This window comes from Schistocerca gregaria, chromosome 2 (genome assembly GCF_023897955.1).
Source record: "Schistocerca gregaria isolate iqSchGreg1 chromosome 2, iqSchGreg1.2, whole genome shotgun sequence".
Taxonomy (NCBI): Eukaryota; Metazoa; Arthropoda; class Insecta; order Orthoptera; family Acrididae; genus Schistocerca; species Schistocerca gregaria.
The window spans coordinates 122,980,792-123,001,223 of record NC_064921.1 but is presented as its reverse complement, the minus strand read 5'-3'; the positions used below and the strand labels follow the sequence as shown (position 1 = coordinate 123,001,223).

The following is a 20,432-nucleotide window of genomic DNA, read 5'->3' as shown; positions in this document are numbered from 1 at the left end:
ATATTGCGGGAAATGGAAAGTGCTATTTATGGGAGGTTTCCACAGAACGGATTGGTATTCAGGAGCTCGTATTTGTAGCCAATAAACAGACTGTAACAGTCTTTGAGCTTTCCTCACAGAAAAACATCTACAGGCGTTAAATCCAGGGAACGGGTCCTCTAGGGTACAGGTCATCTGCTTCCAAACCAACGATCTGGAAACAAATCGTAAAGACACGATATAGTACTTAGTGCACTGTGGGCTGATCCTCATTGTCTGCAGAGGAACGTCTTCTGTGTAAATTGATCTGTTAGGCACGTTGAGTGTCCCGTTCTTGAAAAAATGGGCCTGTGAGCTGATGGTTCACTATCCGACACCACACGTTTACACACCACGGACGCTGACGTTCCGTATGACAAAGCCAACAGACCAACTGCGCATGTTTCGGCGGTTTATGTGGCCATGACTGGTAATTGTGGCTTCAGCACTAAACAAGATACATGATAAATCTGGAGTATCCCGTCTTAATGCCCATGTACAGATTTCACACATACACACATTACAGTCGCCTACACATTACAGATATACTTACACACGCAGCTCTCGTACTTAGCGACTGAGAGGCTCCTGAGGACGCGAACAACAAGAAAAAGGGATTCCTATTACCGGCTAAACCTGCTCTTCGGGGTCTCCTAGCCATTCACGCCTTAGAACTCTACTTTCTTTTACTATATTCTCTGTACTAACGCAACTACTTTCCGTGGTTGTTATGACACAGAGAGAAAGGGAGAGAGACACACACACACACACACACACACAGAGTTCTTTGAGAGCCGAGACCGATGTTTCCACTTTGCTCCAGGTATCACTGGCGCTCGAGGGCTTCGAGAGATTTTCCATGAAGATACTACAGGACAACTTGAAAAGCGGGAGACGGCTAGTGACGGAGGAGCATGCAAACTTCACCCTGGTCGTCGCTTCGGGTGTCGTCGGCACGTTGGTCTCTGAAAGCGGAGAGAGGATCAGACTACTCTCACAGGGAGAGGTACGTATACCTCTTGATTGGCAACGTTCGACATAGCAGAAGCAGAGACAACCGGACTAAATAGCGCCTTTGTTGGGATTCGACCCTTATTTGAGAGCGGCAGAATTAAAAATATCAGTGTAGCATCTTGATTGAGACCTCTAATTGGGTATGGCCTGGCGATTTTATGTTAACGAAGTCTACGACGGTTCCTCTTCCCGACTGACCTGCTACTTTAGATCTGAAACCCTATCCTCTCCCTTTCCAGACGCTAAGCCGTGTCAGAATCTGTTCCACTTCTTCGCAACTTTACTTTTGTTACTAGTTATTTTGACCATGGATAAATTATCTTGACCCCTGACACCACCCCCTCCTGGATAAGATGAGTTCTCGGAGAACTAGTACCCAGGGATAATAAAACATGCCGCAATACCCTGAAGAGACTTATTACAGGCGTACATGGAACAAGGTATCATGAACAGGAAGAAAAATCACTTATGGCGTCCATTACACCTAACCTGTTGCCAATAATGACATTGCAACCGTCCAATCTCTCTGCGCAGAACTTTTTCTGAGGACCTGTTAGACCATCTTAGCTTTAGGAAGGGTAAAGGTACTAGACAGGCAGTCCTGATGTTGCTGTTGATAATGGAAACAAGACTGAAGAAAAGTCGTAAAACGCTGCAAGATGTTCGAAAATCTTAGAAATATAGGGGCAAGCTACATGGAGAGGCAGGTGATATACGATACGTACGAGAACCAAAAGAGACCAACAAGACTGAAAGACCATGAACGAAGTGCTCGGATTAAAACGGTTTGAGCCAGGGATGTAGTATTTCGACCCTACTGTTCAATTTATACACCGATGAAGCAATGAAAGAAACAAAAGAAAAGGCCAAGAATGGTATTAAAATTTAGGATGAAAGGATATCAATGATACGAATCGCTGATTACATTGGTATCATCAGCGAAAGTGTAGAATCGCACAATGTATTGATGGAATAAACAGTCTGGTGAGTAGAGAATATGGATTGAGACTAAATAGAAGAAAGACGATTGTAATGAGAAGTAACGGAAATGAGAAGGCTCAAATGGCTCTGAGCACTATGGGACTTAACTTCTGAGGTCATCAGTCCCCTAGAACTTAGAACTAATTAAACCTCACTAACCTAAGGACAACACACACACCCATGCCCGAGGCACGATTCGAACCTGCGACCTTAGCGGTCGCGAGGTTCCAGACTGTAGCGTCTAGAACCGCTCGGCCACCCCGGCCGGCCGAAATGAGAAGACTGACAAACTTAATATCAGGATTGGTGATTTCTAAGTATATGAAGTTAAGGAATTCTGCCATGTAAGCAGCAAAATAAACTATGATGGAAGGAGTGAGGAGAACATAAAAAACAGACTAGTAGTGCCAAGAAGTGCATTCCTGGCCAACGTTAGCTTACTACTATCAAAACGCAGGCCTTAATTTAGGAAAGAAATTTCCGAGCATGTACGTTCAGAGCACAACATTATAAGGTACTGAAACATGGACTGTGGGAAAATCTGAACAGAAGAGTATAAAAGTATGTAAGATGTGGTGCTACAGAACAAATGTTGAAAGTCAGGTGGACTGACAAAGTAAGGAATGGGGAGGTTCTTTGCAAAATCGATGAGGAAGGGAATATATGGAAAACACTGATAAGAAGAAGGGACAGGATGACAGCATATCTGTTAAGGCATCAGAGGGTAACTTCCACCGAGCAGAGTGGCCGTGCGGTTGAGGGCCCGTATCACGCATTGCGTGGTCCCTCTCGCCGGAGATTCGAATCCTCCCTCTGGCACGGTTGTGTGTTGTTCTTAGCATAAGTTATTTTAATAGTGTGTAAGTCTAGACCTGATGACCTCAGCAGTTTGGTCCCTTAGGAATTCACACAGATTCGAACATTTGATAACTTCCATATTACTATTACTATAGAGGGTAAAAACTATATAGGAAGACAGAAACTGGAATATATCCAGCAAATAATTGAAGACGTAGGGTGCAATTGCTACTATGAGATGAAATGTGTGGCTCAGGAGAGGAATTCGCAACGGGTTGCATTAAACCAGCCAGAAGACTGATGCATCAAAAAACAAAAAATCACTTACGATTCATCCACTGCCCTTTGCTTCAACCTTGCTATAAATCTTTCTTCAGACGCCTCATACTAACATACTCCGTTTGTCCTGTTCTTGTACCGAGCCCAAAACCAACAACGATGCAACAGTCGTCTGTCAATCACTAGTAGGAAAAGGTCTAGGAACATTTCTTTACCAACCAGTAGGGATGTAAAGGGGTGAACTCTTACAAAGGGAACCAAACTGTTTATCCCACGGTGTTCTCGTCACCTCCTTGCGGCGTACAGTGCTGCAGGGTGTACACCATTTGTGAAGATTAGATTTCAGAGGGGTTCTACGGTGATTCAGCAACCGACTGGTGACTGCGACCCAATCTGCACGCTGGCCACGAAACCCACCGACGTCAGGCATAGGGGGTCGTCAAACGATGTAACCTACGTCGACAACACTCATTTCCAACTGAACTAACGTCCTAGACCCGAAGAGCGGCACCCCATACAAAAACAAAATAACATTTAGCTGAATATCCTGTAGTTGGAGGATACCTACAGGTCGACATCAACGAAAATATGTGCTGAACATTTCCAATCACGTGGTCATAAGGAAGGGTCCGCAAGTTTAGGATAGTTCATGAAGAATTTTCTTACATTAAAATTATTCTTGGAACTACACAATTGTCAATAAATCTTATTTCGATAAATCTTATAGCTGGCCACGCGTTGCAGTGGCTCAGTCTGGTTAAATGGAAAAGAATAAAAAGGGAAAGCACACGTCTCTAACATGAATGGGAACTGGAGATACGTCCTAGTGACCTTCTGCCACTTGTCTCTGTCTCCTCCTCCCTCTCTCTTTGCTCATCTCTTCTTCCGCCACCTCTCCCTCTGTTCATGTCCTCCTTTCTACTTTCTATGTCCACTTCCTCCCATCTCTCTGTCCATCTCCTATTCCCTCTCGCCCCCCCCCCCCCCCTCCGTCGCAGAGCTTGAGCCTTATTTATCGTTACAACAAATTCATTTTATGCAGTAGTCCCAGTCATAAATACAACTTTCCTATTTGGTAACAACATTTCAATACTGTGTATATATAAAATTTTACTGCAATAAAGGTATAGACGACTATGGGCTATATACATAAGGCGTCTATACTTTATTGCAGTAAAATGTAAAAATTTGAAGTAAATCGATGGAAACCGTTTCAGATCTTTTCTTAACAATGTTTCCTATGTATATATTACATATATATTTATATATTGTATATACTAAAATATATAACCTATGTCTGTCTAAATGTTCTAGAGACTACTGTATAAAACCTTCAAGAACATTGCTGGAGAACTTTTCGAAATATTTGCTAGAATGTTTCAACTTCATGTATTACATGTATATTTATACACCATACATATTAAAACAGGTATGTAAAACCACGGTCGTTTTCGAATACAACGTTGTATCAAAAATTAGAAGCAATTAGTGAAGAACTTTTGGCGGTTTTAGGTCTGAACAAATGAGCATTTAGATTTTTATATAGACTTCCTTATAGTTATTAGATATATATTTATATGTTATACATATGTGGGGTTCCAGTAGGTATATAGAAACATGAACGTATACGATTGCAAAGTTGTCTCAAAATTTGAAAGCAGTCGGTGAAGAGTTTTCAGAGATTTAATATTTTGAACAAACAAAAGAGACTTACATTTTTATTTAAATTGATGTACAGTAAATGTTCATTTGTTCAAAATCTTGAATTTCCGGAAGTTCTTCACCGAGGTTCAAATCAAATGGCTCTGAGCACTATGGGACTTAACTTCTGAGGTCATCAGGCCCCTAGAATTTAGAACTACTTAAACCTAACTAACCTAAGGACGTCACACACATCCATGCCCGAGGCAGGATTCGAACCTGCGACCGTAGCGGTCGCGCGGTTCCAGACTGAAGCGCCTAGAACCCGCTCGGCTACTCCGGCCGGCTCTTCACCGAGGGATTCGAAATTTTGGCACAACGTTGCTTCCGATTATGCGCGTGTTTTTATACACCCATTGAAGCATCGTATTATATAGAAATATAGTATATTACATACAGGGCATACGTTGTCAGCAAAAAAACTATTGTTTGTTTGTTGAAAATCTTAAATCTCCGAAAGCTGTTTACTGATCCTTTTGAACTTATGACACAGCGTTGTACTGGAATATACCCGTGTTTTTGCATTTTATAAACTTACCGGAGCGCCATATGATATGTATATATATAAACACTAAAATTTGTATTTATATAGTCATCGCTCATAAAGGAAGTTTTTTCTTCACTGATAAGAAGACCTTGGCCGGAGTGCGTTTTCTAATCCATCTCCGTTAGAACGCTTGCTAGAAATTGCACACGCTTTGGATGTTCATCATAATTGCTTTCTTATTACACCCGCATGTTGTTTACGTATGTTCTTGATCTCAGGAATTTGTGCATCATTGATTGTGGAATGGGTCTTGTCCGATTAGGACGCCACCTAGTAGAATTGCTTGGATTAGCGGTAAATGTCTTTTGTTTCCTTAATAAAATTGTCAGGTATAGTCCCTTACTTCACCAGATTTTGATGCCTTTCACACAAGCATTAGTAGAGAGTAGTTAAGATAAATTAGGTTGTCAAACTGGGGAATTAGGCTGTAACACCCATCCTCAACCACATTAATGACTGCTCCACTGCTGCCCAAAACAGCGGTGGACATGGGAACTTCCAGTTGCCGTGACACAGCTCGTGCACTGCTTGAAGGCCGCACGTTGCGTCCAGAATTCTCAGCCATGGGAACAGTAACTTCTTTAACAATTTTTGGCGCATCTGGTCGTCGCTCTCTCCCAGGAACAATTCTTAAATCGTTCTTGTTAGTTCGAACTTCCGAATCATGTTGTTCAAGCCCGGTGTGGAAAGAGGACCTCTCCATTTTCCTTTAATGCGTGGATACTCGAGAAGAGCAGCAGCACTGTTGCTGTTGTTTTGATAAAACAGTAAATCCCCTGTCACATTTTCCAGAGCCATGTTGACTGGCTGCAGCCGTAATACACACTGATACTTGAGTTTCAACCCTGCTTCAACGCACCAGTACCGCCGTGACACTAACAAAGCTGCTGTGCACAGTCTTAACGTCATTCCTATAAATTTGGGTACCCGTAACGTAAATAGTTTTCCGTGTACACTGGTTCAAGTAGTAAAGTTATGTATAACCTCCCTGTAGGTAACTTCTCGATTCAGAGTTACGGAATAGTAATGCCGATATTTTCCTATTTAAGGTTACGAATGTTTGTCCTGGTCTGTACATATTGCAACTCTGTTAAACGATCTGTTTGTAATAACTCAGAATTGAACTGCAGCTGTAAAGAGGCTCCTACCGCTCTATGAGCGTGGGTGGCCGCAAAGGGCGCCACTTGGGGGCAGCTACCCCTGGTAAAAATGGGCCTGTAACAACAGGGTCCTGATTTTTATGACCTAAAATACTTGGGAAATTAGCCCTAAAATGATTTGAAGATACCGATAATATGACGTAAAAATCACATGGAAAGTATGTAACGTGCGTTATAAAATGAACTAAAGCAATGTTTATCTTTATAGGAAGTTGGAACTGAAACCACAAAAAGATTAATTTATTTAAAATGAATGTACCTCTTATTTTTGTGTTAGTGTCAATATATTCAGTATAATTGTAAACAGTCGGCATTCATTGCTCGTTGACTTTATACTATTAAATGGACAATAAGCTAATAAAGAAATTTCTGTAGTTCACTCCGGCGTGCCTTCTGCCATAAATAACCCAGAAGTATCCCCCACAAAAAATCTCAGTTGCATATTCTATCGTTTGTTTGTTCTCTGTTTCGCTTTTAAGGCGTCGACCTTCTATCTTCATTCTATACAGGGTGTTACAAAAAGGTGCGGCCAAACTTTCAGGAAACATTCCTCACACACAAAGAAAGAAAATATGTTATGTGGACATGTGTCGGGAAACGCTTACTTTCCATGTTAGAGTTCATTTTATTACTTCTCTTCAAATCACATTAATCATGGAGTGGAAACACACAGCAACAGAACGTACCAGCGTGACTTCAAACACTTTGTTACAGGAAATGTTCGAAATGTCCTCCGTTAGCGAGGATACATGCATCCACCCTCCGTCGCATGGACTCCCTGATGCGCTGATGCAGCCCTGAAGAATGGCGTATTGTATCACAGCCGTCCACAATACGAGCACGAAGAGTCTCTACATTTGGTACCGGGTTTGCGTAGACAAGAGCTTTCAAATGCCCCTATACATGAAAGTCAAGAGGGTTGAGGTCAGGAGAGCGTGGGGGCCATGGAATTGGTCCGCCTCTACCAATCCATCGGTCACCGAATCTGCTGTTGAGAAGCGTACGAACACTTCGACTGAAATGTGCAGGAGCTCCATCGTGCATGAACCACATGTTGTGTCGTACTTGTAAAGGCAAATGTTCTAGCAGAAGTCAACATTACCTTCCTTCAATTTGGCCAACTGGCGGTGAAGTACAGTACATACAAACGAAACAAAAATGAGCTCTAACATGGAAATGAAGCGTTTCCGGACCACATGTCCACATGACATCTATTCTTCATTTGTGTACGTGAAATGTTTCCTGAAAGTTTGGCTGTACCTTTTTGTAATATTGTGTACAGCAATATCTGCTTCCATCGTTGATGGGTTGATAGGACTGTAGGGAATTCTGTATTATGATTAACTGTAAAAAAGAGAATAACACACATACCCACCACTCGCTTTTGGCGGGGCTCGATTCTATTCGCACTAAGTGGGCAAGCACTCGCCGCGTGCGAATGGACCCCACAGATGCCTGTGGAAACATGGCGGGCAGCTGCGTCACAACCAGAAATCTCCATGTAAAGTGGATGTCGAAGTCCAGCTGTCCAAGCATGCTGGCCAAAGATTCTCGAAGGCCTTAACTTGTTCAATTAAAACATGGCGACCGTGAACTAGAATGCGAAGGAAAATAATTTCCGTTTCTGCATGTAAATGAGCCTGTGACACCGCTTGCTGCTGATTTCTGAATTGCGTCAGGATTAGTGCAGAACAAAGTGATAATTACGTTACATTCATAATATCTGTTGTGATCCGGATATTGATAGGACTATCAGAAAATTTATTCTGCATTGTTCCGCTTATGCTTCACTAGTATGTTCTGTTGTCGTGCAAAAGATCAAAATAAGATGCAGCAAAAATCAATAAATAAGGTATTATTTTAGTCAAACCTCTAAGTAGGCGTAATTCGTAAAATCGTGTGTTGTCAATGATTCAGATCCTCCTCGAATAAAGCTAACATCGCCTTCTGAGATATGCTACTAGTCATAAATACACTGCCCAGTCAAATTAATATGGCCACCTGCCAAAAGCTCGAATAACCGTCTTTTGCTCCTCGGGCCGCTGGGAGATGTGTAGGAAGAGAATCAGTGAGGTTGTGGAAGGTACAAACAGGGATGTGGAGCCATGAGGTCTCCAGAGCTGTACTCAGCTGCGTTAGGTTTCATGTTTGAGGATCCATGTCGCAAGCAGCACACTCTAGGTGGTCTTGGATTCTCATCTGCGTTTAAATCCGAGGGGGTTTGGTGGCTAGGGAACACGATGAACTCATCCTGTTTCTCCTACAATGACGCACTTAAACTGCGAGCTTTGCCCTAAATCGCTTTGTCTTGCTGTTACGTTCTATAATGACGAGGAAAAACCAATGTAGGTGTGGATACGTCCCCCCAGGATAGATGGATACTTGATCCATTGTGGCTAGCAGGATGACGAGCTCACCCAGGGGATGCCACGAAAACATCCTCCAGACCATAACGCTGTCTCCTCCGGCCTGGCCCCTACCAATGATTGTTAAGGGACTGTACATGCCGAAAGCCATCTGTTCGATAGAGCGAAGACGAGATTTATCTGAAAATGCCAGCTGTCGCCACTCAGAAAACGTCTAGCTGCGCTACTGTGCAAATTTCAGCCTTCGTCGCTTTGTGAACAGCAGTCAGCATCAGTGCACGTACCAGGCGCCTGTCGCGAAGACCCATGCGCACCAACTTCCGCTGAACGGTCGTTGAGGAGACACTGTTGGTAGCCCCTTTGTTCATCTGGGGGGTCAGTTGTTCAACAGTTGCATGTATATTCACCTGTACACATCCCCGCAGCCGTCGTTCATTCCTTTCACCTATGGCCTATGGTGCATCATATTAGCGCTGGTTCCGGTTTTGGATAGTGCTAGTTTACCACGCACGGCATACTTTAACGGCAGTGGTATTCGAACATTTTACAGAATTAGTCATTTGGAAATTCTTCCACCACTGGCCCGAAAGCCGATGATCATGTCATTTTAGATGTCAGATAAACCGCTCTGTTTCCGTATTTCGGCAACTACTGCTCTGTTTTCGGCATCTCCCGACACCATTTCAGTACCCTCCACTGCTAATGCTGGTATCTGCTATTGCACGATAACGTGGTCACATTATCGTGACTGGACAGTGTATAAACTGATACTGAAAGGCTCGATAGTAACCTACATCTCTAAGAAGAAATACCTTTCCACATACTCCATATCTGAAATGATGCATTGCTGACAAAATGTATGTTATATTTCCTTAAACGGGCGTTAAATATCTAGTTCGTTAAATATCGAGTTTTCAGGAAAATTATCAGCGTCCATGGGTACTAGTGTGATTTATTTTAATAATACAGTTATGTGTATCAGGTAATAGACAATTGATTTCGAGAAATTATGTTGCAAAAGCTTAGTTTCCTGCAGGATGTATGTAGTAAAGATACCAAGTGCACGAAATATTTCTGGACGAATGATGGTTCCGATAATATTTACAAGAAAACCACAAGAGAGATATTAATATTTGTCTGTTACGCAAACGATGCAGTTAGTCTGTTTATGTAGGAATGTCCTAACGGAGTATTAGAATCTCGTGTTATTCTCATCAGTGTAAATGTTTTGCCCAATTACAACAAGGCGACCGATGCAGACTGAATGGTTCAAATGGCTCTGAGCACTACGGGACTTAACATCAGAGGTGAACAGTCGCCTAGACTCAGAACTACTTAAACCTGACTAACCTAAGAACATCACACACATCCATGCCCGAGGCAGGATTCGAACCTGCGACCGTAGCACTCGCGCGGTTCCGGACTGAAGTGCCTAGAACCGCTCGACCACCGCGGCCGGCCGATGCAAACTGTGCTCAGTTCTGCAAAGGCCAGAGTTCTGCATCCAGATAGGACAGAGATCGCTGGCTATAACTTAGCTCCGTGTTTAGCGTTCAGTGAAGCAAGAGCATCACTTATTCTCACTCTGCGACTTCGCAGGCCGTCAGCAAGCGAGTGAAACTCCTTGAGATTCACATGGACACAAACGTCGCTCTCACGGCTGTGTCTTTAGATGAGGTAGAATCGTTCGTATTCGACAACTTCCTTCAAGCCATGCGAAATTCAAACGTGCGCTCTCTCGCGCACATCAGGACTTTACAGCCTGTCTAAAATTAATTAAGGATTGACACTTTGAGGTGAGCACGTGGACGGGCGAAACAGAGATGTCACGCCCCGCACGGAATACAAGCGTTATTTTACATTTCATTCAACCCGCGCAAACAGGCAAACTATTCCCTTTCAAATATGGAAATTGCATTAATGTGTCCTGGAAGAGTTACACTTAGTTTTGATTTCAGTTTTATCTGCTCTAACTAATTATTAAGGCGATATAATGACAGATTGCAAAAGTGCACTTTCTCACGACGTCTCCGAATTTTCGACATGCGGGAAACATTTCTGTTATTGCAGGTAGCAACTAATCTGAAGAATACATCATTTTCATATGTTCGAAACCAGAAATGTAGCGGAGAACTCTAATGCGAGATAATTTGATTTGAATATAACGCACAATGGTCCGCTCGCGAGTCAACTATTAATAGGGTTATTAATTTTTCTGATCCGTCTACTTAGCTCTAGTACTACTAAAAATGAGATTAAGCGTGTTTTTCACGGTGGGAAAATGTATCTTAAACAGGTCAACTTCCGTTGTTTAGAAAGGATAAAAGCGATACAAATTACAGCGTCTCTGTGTTAGAGATGGTATATTCTATTTTGTGTGGTTCAGATGGTTCAAATGGCTATGAGCACTATGGGACTTAACTTCTTAGGTCATCAGTCCCCTAGAACTTAGAACTACTTAAACCTAACTAACCTAAGGACATCACACACATCCATGGCCGAGACAGGATTCGAACCTGCGAACGTAGCGGTCGCCCGGTTCCGGACTGAAGCGCCTAGAACCGCTCGGCCACCCTGGCCGGCTATTATGTGTGATACATACTGAATTACTGAGATGAACTTCCTTTGTAATTAGTTACTACTTAGGCCTTCTAATTAAAATTTGAAAACTTACAACGACATGATTTTTTTATGTAGGTACTCACAGATCTAAATTGGGTACGCCAAGCATGTAGCGGGGATTCGTCTGGCTCCATTTCTATGGGAATCATGGAAAAACTCCACTGACGTCACTCTCGTCGCTATGACGGATTCTTGAAGTGTCCTCTGTCACTGTTGCATTTAATGAAATTGTCTCCTCCACTGAATTCTCCTAAAGAGCTTCATCCTGTCATGCTCTTTCCATGATGCACTGCGGATGTTCGACGGCTTTCTTCCAGAGGTGGCGTTTCTGACAGTTTGTCTTATGAGTGTTTCAATTGCAAATAGAGTAAATTTATTATAATTCTTAGAAACCCCTACCAACGCTATCGGGTTGAAATACCTATGGTAAAGTGGTAACCTAACGATTGTATGCTCAAGCTTTCTGCCAGTTCGTCGATTTCTTATAGGGGGCACTGTGGCTTACAGAGAGATATTTTTTCAAATATTCCACCTTCTTAAGACAACCCCTTACATCGATATAATGACACTGAAGCCAATCAGTCGTTTGCTTCTTTCGGCTTGCCATTTCAGGTGTCTTGTCAACAGAGTTGGATAGCGAGGAGCAATATCTAGGACAATTTTCGACGGTTTTCCGAGATTTGTTATTAGTGAATCTTCGAACCACTGTCAAATGTAACGTCGATCATTTCTTTGTGTAATAATCTGTTTCGTTTGCTTCAAAAAGCCGGAGACTGTTTGTGAGAAAACCTAGGAAAGTGAGTGCATGGAGAATAAGTCTGCCCCACTTGCCAGAAGGCATCGCCTTTGGTCCTTTAACCGTCTACTCTCTCCAGCCTTGTTTGAAAACGGGACGAGAACTGATCCACGTTTTGTCAAGTCACACCACTTCGTCAATATTTATACTATGTTCCTTAAAAATATTCGTTTCCATGTATCTATATCCAATATCTCCATCAACAACATACATCACAGTACTGTCCATAACCAAAGCCAAGTTTGTTCACCGAAGCGCAAAGGAAACTGAAACTGGTATGGGCATGCATAACCAAATACAGAAATATGTAAACAGGCAGAATACAGTGCTGCAGGTGGCAACATCCGTAGAAAGCAACAAGTGTCTGGCGCAGCTGTTAGATCGGTTATTGCTGCTAAAAAGACAGGTTATCAAGATCTAAGTGAGTCTGACGCAGTGTTATAGCCGGCGCACTAGCAATGGGACACAGAATCTCCGAGGTAGCGATGACGTGCGGATTTTCCCGTACGACCACTTCACGAGAGTACCGTGAATATAAGGAATCCGGTAAAACCTCAAATTTCCGATATCGGTGCGGCCTGAAAAAGATCCTGTAACAACGGGACCAATGACGACTGAAGAGAATCGTTCAACGTGACAGAAGTGCGGCCGTTACAGAAATTGCTTCAGATGTTAATGTTGGGCTACCAACAAGTGTCGGCGTGCGAACATAATCGATATGGGCTTTCGGAGTCGAAGACCCACTCGTGTACCTTTGATGACTGCACACAAATCTTACGCCTCTCCTAGGCATGTCAGCACTGACATAGCACTGTTGACGACTGGAAACGAGTTGCCTGGTCGGACGAGTCTCGTTTCAAATTGTATCGGATGTACGTGTACGTTTATGGAGACAACCTCATGAATCCATGGACCCTGCATGTCAGTAGGGGACCGTTCAAGCTGATGGTGGCTCTATAATGGTGTGGGGCGTGTGCAGTTGGAATGATACGAGCCTCCTGTACGTCTAGATACGGTTCTGACAAATGACACATACGTAAGCATCCTGTCTGATTACCTGCATCCATACATGCCCATAGTGCATTACGACGAACTTTGGAAATTTCAGCAGCACAATGCGACACTCAACACGTCCAGAATTGCTACAGAGCGGCTCCAGGAACAATCTGAGCACTTCCGCTGGTCACCAAAGTCCCCAGACATGAGCATTGTTGAGCATATCTGGGATGCCTTGCAACGTGCTGTTCAAAAGAAATCTCCATCCCCTCGAACTCTTACGGTTTTATGGACAGCCCTGCAGGATTCAAGGTATCAGTTCCCTCCACCACTCTTTTAGACGTTAGTCGAGTCCATGCCACTTCGTCTTGCGGCTCTCCTGCGTGCTTGCGGGCCACTTCACGATACTGGACAGGTGTACCAGTTTCTTTGGCTCTTTAGTGTATAAAACTGTGGACAAGGAAGTGCGCCTGCCTTGCAAAAGTGTGATCAGTAACTTCCTGATCGCTGAATGTTTCTTCCTACGATAATAATCGTAAACATTAGGACGAATTGGATCCTGTGCAGACGAATAGCTATTGGTAATCCGCTTATACACACGTTCCTTCCTATAGTTGTTAAGTTTCGATGGCTCTTCAGCTTCTTGTTCCTTGTCGAACATTTCCTTTCCAATCTTCGCAACGAAGTTTCTGTTTATATTCAGAGAAGCAGCAATTCTGTCGACCACTTTGGTAACGGAGAGCCTCGGACCGCCATTAAGTTTTTCATTTTCAGAGTAGGCATGCAACGCGCAAACCATTTCTCTTGACTGCTCTTGTATTGCGAGCCCCTTGCCAAGAGAACTTTTCCGCTTACAACTTTCGATGAACTTCCCGCTCAAATCATTCAGTACCATACAACGACTACCGGAAAGAACGAATAACAGTACCGAAGAATAATGGAAACAACAAGTAACAGTAACAACGAATAAAAGAATAACTCTCACAGCGGTAAAAACGAACACACAGAAAGTCACAGGGCGCAACGATCACAAAGGACAGCAAGGTGGTTGCAACTTAAGCCTACTGAGAGCAGGAAGTGTTGTCTGTGCGGTAAAGGTTCGGCAGCTTTGGGGATTTGGTGCAGCTGCAGATTGTGTGGTATAGGCAGAAAGGTGGCCCGGGCCCGCTGGGCTTTCCCCCTCCTATTTCCGTCCTCGCTGTCAGTCCTAAAGTAGTTTTGCGCGCGCGTGTCGCACAGGGCTGGACGGTGGAGGGGGTGCTGGCGCTGCCCTCCTCGGCCGGGGTGCTGCTGGACCTGGGGCCCGGAGCGTCCGCCGCCGGCATCGTCGTCACCGTCTTCCCCCGCGACAAGTCGGGTAACGCCTTCAGCCAGCAGGACTTCCACCTCAACAGTGACGTCGTCAGTGTACAGGTAAGCTGCTTCTGACGCTAGTCCTACACGTGCTTATTACTACAGTAAACATTTATATTCAAGCACAGTTTCATTGCTCCTGTTCAAGTGTGACATCGCGTTTCGTGATAGCCTCTCAGAACAGGTGTGGATTCAAGAGCTTCGTCAAGGGGTTCATGACAACCCCTCCTGCCAGAAGTATACATTTTATTGAAAGTATTTATATTTCCAGGTTTCTAATTTTCAGGAAATAGTACCGAGGAACAGTTCAAATATTGCAAGTGATTCCAGAAAATTGCCAGCTATGATTAACACAGGATACTTTTTATCTAACCACAAGGCTGCATCGAGACCTTATCTCCCTGAGAGAATATTCCTGCCACGAAAATGCGAGGCACCCTGTCACCCTCTGATTGCACCTTCTGTCAACAAGAAACTGGCACATGTCAAGAGTCCACAGGGAGAACAGGCAATTCACAGGCATTTAGCAAGACAAAATGGGGAGATTGCCAATTATGAAGTAAAGTCAAAGGCTGCCTTTCCGTAGCTGTAGCGAAAACTACTGAAAGAAAGAGAATCGTCGCCAGTAGTGGGACAATGTATGTTCTAATGTATGTTTTTAGTGCATGTTACGCACATTCAGGGGCAAACTTGATCGATTAAAGACCTCTTTCCCTCCCTTAACCTACTGTTCTGCTAAATAGATTATGACGCTCTGAGGGTTGATTTATGGCCCCTTGGGGATAATCCATCCTTCTGAAAAACAAAAATCCCTTCCCCCTCCCCATCGTCCTCCCCCACCTCTCTACAAACCTCCAATATTCACCCTGCCCATCCACCAACCCAAGTACACTGTGAGGGCTGAATTATTCGAGTAGTACCTTCCTGTTCTATGAATTCGATTGACTGATTAATTAAATCGATAAATTAACCCCTCCCCCTGGGAAAACCCCCAACCCTCCCCCTCCCCACCTGGAAACTGGCGGGTGTGTGCTGGAGAGGAGGTGTCCCATGACAGGAAATTCAATTGTGTAACAAACGATATACTGTTTATTTATAAAATTCAATTTTCAGGGACTAGATCTCTGTCTTTCCCATCAATCTCTGCTGTTTGCAAAGGTGCAGGTCTTATAAAATATATCGGAAAGAAGTAATTAAAATCAATCACTTTTGACATGCGGGATTGGCTGAGCGGTCTAAGGTGCTGCAGTCATGGACTGTAATAGGCTGCGTTCACACTGCCGGCCGGGCGTACTGGGTCGGCTCGTGCCTGGCCAGCTCAGGCCGACGTGTAGTGCATTCACACTACGCGCCGCACCGAGCCGGTCGGCGAAGTGGAGGAAAATCCACTTCTCCTATTTTCATGTTTTAAAAATTCTTAGCGGTATATAAGACTTCGCCACATCGTTTTATGAATTTATTTTTTGCTTAAAAGCATTACTTACGTCGTGAAAAATGAAAAAAGTCTACTTTTCGTTTCGCGTGGTTGCTTAGCTTCGTAACGCTTCCCAACCGATTTTGAAGAAAGTATGAGGCTAAAAAAATCTGATTTGTGTACACGTGGTAGTGTAACATCTTAGCTTCGTATTGAATCATTTATCTTTCCATATTTCTTAACAGTCATTGTGAAATGATGCTATTTGTCAATGTTGTGTACTTGATTTACAAATCTTGCAGTGAAAAAGTTATGTAGCGGGTAGCTTACTGTTAGATCCGTTTTAGACTATACATTGTTGGGAATGAAATGTAGCTGAAAGTACCAAAAAGTTTTTGAAATGATAATAATACTGATATCTGTCTCTGGTCACAAGTAATGCGAGCTATCCAGTGGTGTCAGTGCTGCGTCTGCAAGCCACGGAGTTCGCGCGGTCACAGCTTGGCTTAGTACAAGTACAGGTAGAAGTGTCAGTGACATAGGTCTGACAAAATTTGTTGTAAAACTAATCACAAAAACAAACTGGAGATTTGTGATACGCTTACCGCACAAACTGAAGCTCAATTCTGTAGTCTCGTTGTCTACTTTGACAGAAAAAATAATGGAGAGTTAATGAAACTACTATAGATCGACACAGATGTGCGTTTCATTGTTCTTCATTTTTTTTTTCTTCCTTGGCGGGCTGCACTGCACTGTCAAGGTAATCCCCACTCTTTGGCTACATGGCTGTTAGCTGCCGGAGGCCAAATAAATAAATTAAAAAAAAAAATCCCCACCCATCGACAGCTGACAAGCAAGTCAGCAGAAAACGCAGCTGCAGTCAACAGTTGCTCGCCTTTAGCTAGTATGTGCTGTCGTGTAGAACAATGTCTTCACTCTTTTATTGGTATTGTTTTGACTCTGTAGTAACTCGTCGAGTTTTGAAGTACAGAAGAACTAGGAGGTTATGGATTCATTCCATAAATAGCGATAGACATTTAGGAGAGTTTTTTTCTTTACATGTAGAACCTAAAAAACTGTCCTGAAAAATTTTATTCATGTTACAGAATGAATCATAATACATTTCAGTATGTGGTGCAGAACATTCAAGACAAAATTTCGAAACAGAACATAAATTTTCGCAGAAGTATAACAGCAGAAGAAAAATGGTGTTTAACGATAAGGTAAGATTCGTTAGTACACAGTTTTTGGTTTGCAGTAGCACTTTGTGCAGCATTTACTGCCTCCAATTAATTGTAGTCATGCTTTTGTATTTTAAATTTCACAAACGCTACCTCTGAGAAGGGAAGAGAGTTTATAGGACTCATGAGAATCATTAGTAAGTAATTAGCTTCGTCATTTTGGGTAATGTCTTGCTGTGCCTTCAACGAAGAATCGCAGAAGTACTCGTTCAGAATTTTCCAACTTTTTTCTTCATGATGCAGTGCTTGGCAATGGTGATGGTTCATCATGTGGAGCCACTGATGACCTCACAGAATTCTTTTCATTACCTTGTAAGATAGACAGATTGATAGGCGAAGAGTTTTGAGATAATGCCCTTTGACTCTGTGGTTCTGTTTCCTCTGATAAGGAAATGTGCATAGCTCTCGGAACTTAGAAAAATCGTATGGCAGAACAAAGCCCGAGTGGAATTGCATTTTAATATACTATTCCCTGGATCACATGACCTTATTTTGCCAAGTTATACAAGCTATTCTCTGTAGCTGTCTCTCAGGTCTTTGCATTTCGATTTCATTATTTTAATTGAAAAGATATAGAAGGGTGCAAGAAAATGTCTCTTTAATTATTTATTGTTGTATAACTGTGAAATGACATGGACTAAGTAAATATCTACTGTGCAAACAAGACTGTAAAAACTTCGCCCAACACCACACTTGAGTAACACATTTTACGATTTTTTTTTCTCAGGTATCTGTCCACTGGCATCTCCTTTCACCCACTAACATCGTCATTCGGATTAGGAGTGTCCACCGTATCAGTGGTGGTGAAAGACGTTTGTATGGCCGTTTGGGAGTCACTTGCTCTCATTCATTTACCAACGCCAACTGTTTCTCGATTTAAAGAAATTGCCAGTGAAATGCATACGAGATGGGTATTTCCAAACTGTTGGATGTATAGACGGGAAGCACATACTTGTCCAGTGTCCTAAACTTTCTGGAAGCATGTTTTACAATCACAAACAGTATTATTCGATTGTACTCCAAGCAGTTGCTGATGCAAATTACAAATTTATAGCTGTAGATGTTGGTGCCTATTGTAAACAATCTGATGCTGGCGTGTTTAAAGAAACTTACAAATGGGGAGCTGTTATTACCGCCACCAACAAGACATGAAGGAATGTGTCAGGAACTACCGTACGTCATTTTGGGAGATGAAGCGTACCCCTTCTTAGAGAATTTGATGAGACCTTTTTCTCGCAGAAATTTGGAGAACGAGAAGATTCTATACCATGATATGCATTCCACAGCAAGAAAAGTTGTTGAATGTGCATTTGGTATAATGACCAATAAATGGAGACTACTGAGGAAGGAAACTGAAACATCCATTGACGTAGCTGATGACATAGCCAAGTGCATTTGTCTACTTCATAATATTGTCATTGACAGAGAAGGATGCAATGTTGAAGCTGAAAAGTTTTGTAACAATACTGATATGCAGACAGCTGGTGCCACAGGCAACAGAAATTCCACATTACGTTCGAAAACTGTCAGGAACACTTTTGTTGAATATTTTGTCAAAAATGCAACTTAAAATAATTAAAAAACCTTTCAAAAATAAATTTTGGAGTTGAAAGTACTTAGCTATTTACTGTATTTTTAATTTCTGATACCAAATTGATGGACACAAGGTAATGTCATGTATATGTTATTCTGCATTCATTAAAGTAAGAACATCACAAAAAGATGTCACAGACAACAGCTTATAGTAACGTGCCGCAGCATGACTTTACAATGCATTGTCATCTGGTAGAGACACATTTCCGACCCTCAGTGACACTTATATTTGTCTCCGTTTGCAAGTAAATGCGAACTATTCAGTGGCGGCTATGCCGCGATCGCTGGCAAGCTATTGTTGTAAATGCATGTAAATACGGTTGATTAAATAAGTGAAATAAAAGTAATTTCGCATGTATCATAATAATAAACGTAATTTTGCCTCAGTGATTGTGAAATGTGAGGTAACATCTTGAAATAAAAGATTGTGCAGTCACACAGAAGGGAGACGAGTGATGCGTGCACTGCAGAAGCTGTAGTGCTGCTCCACAGGCTCGGGCCTGCGGTCGGCTCGCGCCGGCAGTATTTAACACTCGGGATGTCGCCGGCTCGGCTCCGGTAGGCTCACGCAGTGTCGGCGCGGCCCGGCCGCCAGTGTGAACACCGCAGTTCAAAACCATGTGTTTGATATCAAAGCGGACGGCGGCCCGGCCAGGCCCGGCTCGGCCCGGCCGGCAGTGTGAACTCAGCCCTAGGCTGGTCCTGACGGAGGTTCGAGTCCTCCCTTGGGCATAGGTGTGTGTGTCTGTCCTTAGGATAATTTAGGTTAAATAGTGTGTAAGCTTAGGGATTGATGACCGTAACAGTTGAGTCCCATAAGATTTCACACACATTTGAACATTTTCAATCGCTTTTTTTTTTTTAATTCTGATTGCACAAGAAATACCATCAGCATAATTCACCGCACATTATTTCACTGTTAGAACTACTTCTTCTGTCGATGAAGTATCGTTATAGCTCTTCTGACTTCTGCACGTCCACAAACTAGTTGAAACAGTTGACATTATTCCTATTTTTCTTAACACATGACACCCAGTGGGTTTCTGGTTCCCCAGCAACGTCTAAATTCACGATTCCCCATTCTCTAGATTTCCACATAGTCTTCAATAATGTATTCTGCATGAACAGATCACGGAATCTTGGAATGCTGATTTTTTTCCTGAAAAACCTGAGAACATCTATATTTGTTAGCGGTCTATCTGGCAGGACAGGTAAAGCGTTTTTTATTATTTATGAAGAGATCTAGTCCATCTACATCTACATCTACATCCATACTCCGCAAGCCACCTGACGGTGTGTGGCGGAGGGTACCCTGAGTACTTCTATCGGTTCCCCCTTCTATTCCAGTCTCGTCTTGTTCGTGGAAAGAAGGATTGTCGGTATGCTTCTGTGTTGGCTCTAATCTCTCTGATTTTATCCTCATGGTCTCTTTGCGAGAAATATGTAGGAGGGAGCAATATACTGCTTGACTCTTCGGTGAAGGTATGTTCTCGAAACTTAAACAAATCCCGTACCGAGCTACTGGAGCTACTGAGCGTCTCTCCTGCAGAGTC

The 20,432-nt window shown here is 42.9% G+C and overlaps 1 protein-coding gene across 1 annotated transcript in view; it reads left to right on the top strand.

Annotated features, from left to right (window-relative positions):
- The window catches only part of LOC126336487 (uncharacterized), a 237,498-nt gene that overhangs the window by 125,587 nt on the left and 91,479 nt on the right, over window positions 1–20,432 (top strand). Inside the window, exons 7-8 of the mRNA XM_050000230.1 lie at window positions 842–1,024; window positions 14,518–14,691. Coding sequence (XP_049856187.1) covers window positions 842–1,024; window positions 14,518–14,691 — 357 coding nt within the window. The remainder of the gene's footprint in view (window positions 1–841; window positions 1,025–14,517; window positions 14,692–20,432) is intronic.